The sequence below is a fragment of the Mandrillus leucophaeus genome, unplaced genomic scaffold, assembly GCF_000951045.1.
Source record: "Mandrillus leucophaeus isolate KB7577 unplaced genomic scaffold, Mleu.le_1.0 Scaffold305, whole genome shotgun sequence".
In the NCBI taxonomy this organism is placed as follows: Eukaryota; Metazoa; Chordata; class Mammalia; order Primates; family Cercopithecidae; genus Mandrillus; species Mandrillus leucophaeus.
Genome location: NW_012103199.1, coordinates 940,756 through 945,719, shown reverse-complemented (window position 1 = coordinate 945,719; position 4,964 = coordinate 940,756). Strand labels below are relative to the sequence as shown.

The following is a 4,964-nucleotide window of genomic DNA, read 5'->3' as shown; positions in this document are numbered from 1 at the left end:
TGGTCAGAGTCGGCAGGTCTGAGTGGGGCCCAGGAAACTGCATTTTCAAAAGACTCTAAACTAGAATCAGACATGGCTGCTGTGTAGAGTCGCCCTTCACCGTCGCCTGGTGGAGGAGCAGGGCCCACGGGGTCGCTGTGTTCCCAGCGCGTTCCTGACGACACCATAACGCCTCTTCCTCCCTCTCTCGCCAGTTGCTTACATTTCCTCATCCCGGAAACATGACAGCATTAAAGACGACTCTGAGGTGAGTCTGCGGAGCAGCTCGCTACCTTTCCAGCGTCCTCTTGAAAGTCTGTGAGCCTGCCTCTGGGGCAGTCACGGAAATCTGGATGTGAAATATATGGTCCAGGATGTTGCTAATCTTCATGGGTGTAGGTGTCTAGAAAGAAGCCCTTATTCTTGGGTCTTATTTCAGGCACATCCTTGGTGATTCCCTGGAGGCAGCTGTCCCCGCGGGTGGTCTGGGGACCACACCCTGGGGGGAAGCTGCACCCCACATTCTCTCCACCCAGGCAGTACAGTGGCCCAGGGGCTGGCTTTTGAGCTGCAATTTTTATCAAGTTGTGTCTGCACCACGGCCTTCCTTTCGTTGCCTCGTTTGGCTGTCCTGGCAAACCCCTCTAATGCCCTTTCACGTCCTTCCCCAACTCGAGCCAAGAGGCTCAACTGAGCTTCGCGTCTGTGGCCAGCTCTGCACCACAAACCCTGAGAAGGGAACAGAAGAGCTTGCTGTGTTCTCAGCCTCTGCTCGTAAAACCCAAGAAAGGGCTGCGCTGGCGAAGCCCACACCTTTCCAGAGCAGTGGCACATACCACCCTCACAACTCGTGCTCCTTCCTGGCCGTCCTGTGTCTGGAGGGAGGCCGGGTCACTTAGAAAGCAGAATCCAAAGCCGGGCACGGTGGCTCACACCTCCAATCCCAGCATTTTGGGAGGCTGGGTCGGGCAGATCACTGGAGTCCAGAAGCTTGAGAACAGCCTGGGCAGCGTAGTGAAACCCTATTCCTGCAAAAATAAATACAAAATAATTAGCTGGGCATGGTGGCATGGGCCTGTGGTCCCAGCTGCTTGGGAGGCTGAGGTGGGAGGATCGCCTGAGCTTGGGAGGTGGAGGCTGCAGTGAGCCGAGATTGCGCCACTGCACTCCAGCCTGGGTGGCAGAGGAAGACCCTGTCTCAAAAACAGCAGAATCCATTCTGCTGCACAGAACAGCACCTGCTAGCGAACTGCCTCCTCCACCCCGACATCCTTGCCAGGTGTAGCTTGCAGGAGGCTGAGGCTTCTCTTTTTCCTCGGAGCGCCTTTCTCCTGTATATTTCTAATAATTATTTCTAATAACGTGTGCTTGCCGGTTTGGGAGCTCTTGGCAGGCATTAGCTACGTTTACTTTACCTTCCTTCCCCAAGGGAGGGCCCTGATGGGGAAGGATGGGCCCAGGCCCTGGGCCGCATGTCCCAGTGGCCACCTCTTCAGCCCGACTGATAGGGCTGAAGGCCTGGGGGTCCCTCCCACTGGCAGCTGTGACCAGAGCCATGGTCTGTGGAAACAAGCAGCTTCCGACTTTCTAGCACCTTCCTCAGAAGCACAGCCTGAAGTTCTCACCTTTTGTGCCCCGGTTTAGATGGGAGTGTGGGGGTGGGATCTGTGGGACGCAGAGCTGAGACTGGAATCGTGAGGCTCTAGGCTCTGAGGAGCAGATCTCTGTTGGGACCGCATGAGTGATGCGTGGTCCTCTGAATCTCCCGGGACCCCTCTCCCCTCACTTTCTGGCGTCTTGTTCTCCCTTCCTAGGACCTTAAGCCAGTTATCGATGGGATGGATGGAATCAAAATCTCTCAGGGGCTCGGGCTGCAGGACTTCGACCTAATCAGAGTCATAGGGCGCGGGAGCTACGCCAAGGTTCTCCTGGTGCGGTTGAAGAAGAATGACCAAATTTACGCCATGAAAGTGGTGAAGAAAGAGCTGGTGCACGACGACGAGGTAGGTGCCACTTCTCACGGCGCTTGGGGTCCCGGGAACGCTCCGCCCTGGGGCCGCCACCTGGGGAAGAGGGCATTAGAAGGCCATCATGAATGCTCCAGGCTTTAGCAAAATTAATCCAGGCATGAGAGTCCTGGCCTCGTGTTGATGGAGTTGGCGCAGAATCGATAGTGATGCGTCACGTAACAACCGGGATGTGCTCTGGAAAGTGCCTGGTCAGGTGATGGCACCGTTGTGTGAATGTCACAGTGCATGCTCCACAAACCCAAACGGTGCAGCCAACTCTGCGGCCAGGATGCACAGTGCAGCTCCTGCTCTCAGGCTGCCGGGCCGCACGGCTGTCCGTGCACTGCACACCGCAGGCAGTGAGCGGACCACCGCAGAGAGCACTCGTGTCTAAGCTTTGAAAAGGTGAAGATGGGTATCGTCTCTGCGACCTTCGCGTGTGTGGCCAACCACTGATACGTCGCCTTCCAGCAGACTGCGGTTGAGCTTGAGGACGTCGTCACCCTTGTTAGGAAATCCCTGGGGTTGAGCTGAACCGGGCGGGTGATGGGGTGGGACAGGAAGCTGCCCAGAGGCGCTGCCCCACTCCGTCCTGCACAAGGCCCCAGCTTTGAGGGACGTGTTGAGCTGCCACAGCTCTGTGTAGCAGATCTTCCCACACCAGCTGTTTCTGGGGGAGAAGTTTAATGATTATAGGATCAATGGTTTATTTGTTGAAATCTTTTTTTTTTTTGGAAATAGGTTCTTAAACAGGGTCTTACTCTGTCACCCAGGCTGGAGTGACTTGATCACAGCCCACGTAGCCTCAAACTCCCCAGCTCAGGTGATCCTCCCACTTCAGCCTCCAGAGTGTTGGGACTACAGGCATGAGCCACCACCCCCAGCTGTATAATTTTGTATTTTTTGTAGAGGCAGCGTCTCACTCTGTCACCCAGGCTGGAGTGCAGAGCATGATCACAGCTCACCTCCTGCAGCCTCCACCTCCTCCTGTAGCCTCCACCTCTTGCTGGGCTGAGGTGATCTTCCCACTTCTGCCTCTAGAGGAGCCAGGGCTACAGGCGTGCACCACCATGCCCGGCTATTTTTTGTTTTTTGTAGAGACGGGGTTCCACTATGTTGCCCAGGCTGGTTTCGAATTCCTGCAGTCATGCACTCTGCCCCACTCAGCCTGCTGGAGTGCTGGGATTACAGGCATGAGTCACTGCGTTTGGCCTATTTGTTGAAATCTTGATTCTGACTTCATACACCTTTTTGTTTTAATTATAGTAGAATACACATGGTATAGAATTTGACATTTTAAAGTGTACAGTTAGGGCCAGGCGTGGTGGCTCACACCTATAATCCCAGCACTTTGGGAGGCCAAGACGGGTGGATTACCTGAGGTCAGGAGTTCAAGACCAGCCTGACCAATATATGGTGAAACCCCAACTATACTAAAAATACAAAAATTAGCCAGGTGTGGTGGCACACACCTCTAATCCCAGCTACTCAGAGGCTGAGACGGGAGAATCACTTGAACCTGGGAGGCGGAGATTGCAGTGAGCCGAGATCACACTACTGCACTCCAGCATGGGTGACCGAATGAGACTCTGTCTTAAAAAAGGAATAAAATATACAAATAAAGTGTACAGTTAGGCAGCTTTTAGCACATTGAGGTACAGAGTTGGGCAGCTATCACCTCTCTGATTCCAGAACATTTTCCTCACCCCAAAAGGAGACCCCATACCCACCCCCTGCTTCCCCTCTACATTGGCCCCAGTGGCCTCCAGTCTGCCTTCTGCCTCTGCGGACTTCCCTCTTCTGCACATTTGACAGAATGGAGTTGTGTGTGAGCTTTTAGTGTCTGGCTTCTCCGGGGTCCATCCGTGTGGCTGCTTACTCAGGCCTTCCTCTCTCTGCCTGGCTGGGTAATGTTGTTCCGTTGTCCGGTGGAGGCCCCACGTTCGCGTGTGCACCTGCCAAGGGGCATTTGCAGTGTTCCCACCCTTGGCTCTTGTGAGTGGTGCCATGGTGAAGGTTTGTGTGCAAGAATCTGTTTGAGTCTATTTCCAGTTCTTTTGAGTGCAAACCTAGCAGTGGCGTTACTGGGTCATGTGGTAGTTCTCTGTTCAGGTGATGGGGACCTGCCAGGCTATTTCTCTCGCAGCCGCCGTTTCACCTCCCCGCCAGCAGCGCACAGGCCCGTTTCTGCAGGTTCTCAGCCATGCACATTATTTGGATGACCTCCGTCCTAATGAGTGTGCAGCTGTGGCTTTGACTGACATTTCTCTAATGACTGGCGATGTTCAGCATCTTTTGTGCACTTGTCGGCTTCTGGTATTTTTGGCCTTCTGCTTTCATACCTGTGTGCAGGTTGCGACTTTCAGGAGCAGGAAAAAGGCCGATGTGTAGGTGGCAGTAATGCCGTTATCACCAAGTGCTGCTAGCACAGAAGGCAACTGGGTGCTCATCGAGCCCCAATGGGCCACAGAGGGGCTCCCTCCCCACCAGCCAGGCTCGGGGCTGGGAGGCAGAACTGGGGCTGGGACTGAGCCTCTACTGCCTCCCAGCAGGGTGTGTCTGTGCAGTACACAGGCTGTCCAACCGGCCCGTCGTCCCTGGGTGCAGAACTCACAGTTGAGTGGCAGCATCCATGCCCTGTGCCGAGGAACGGAGGCCCTGAGAGGTGTGGTGCCCTGCTGACGGCCCCGCTGCTGGCCAGTGGCCGCCGAAGAGGATTCCAGCCCTCTTTGCAGCACACCCCGGCCAGCTGGCAGTTAATGCCATGATGAGAGCAAGTTTGCAGGACCCTGAGAAAAGGCATTAGGAAGTGTCGCTGCTGCAGTTTTGGTCTGTCTGGAAATCATCCCCTGTGGGCCAGGATGCCGAGGTGGGGACTCTGAGGTTGTCTTTTGAGAAGAACTTGATTCTAGGAGTTGTTGAATGCTTGGATGGTTTCTAGAAATTTCTTTCTCCTCACAAAGAGACTGAACTCGG

At 54.7% G+C, this 4,964-nt stretch overlaps 1 protein-coding gene across 3 annotated transcripts in view; it reads left to right on the top strand.

Moving 5' to 3' along the window:
* Positions 1-4,964, top strand: part of PRKCZ (protein kinase C, zeta) — a 150,512-nt gene that overhangs the window by 82,246 nt on the left and 63,302 nt on the right. For all 3 annotated transcript variants that reach the window (XM_011987223.1, XM_011987222.1, XM_011987224.1), the window contains exons 5-6: positions 195-247; positions 1,794-1,982. In XM_011987223.1, the coding sequence (XP_011842613.1) occupies positions 195-247; positions 1,794-1,982 (242 nt within the window). The remainder of the gene's footprint in view (positions 1-194; positions 248-1,793; positions 1,983-4,964) is intronic.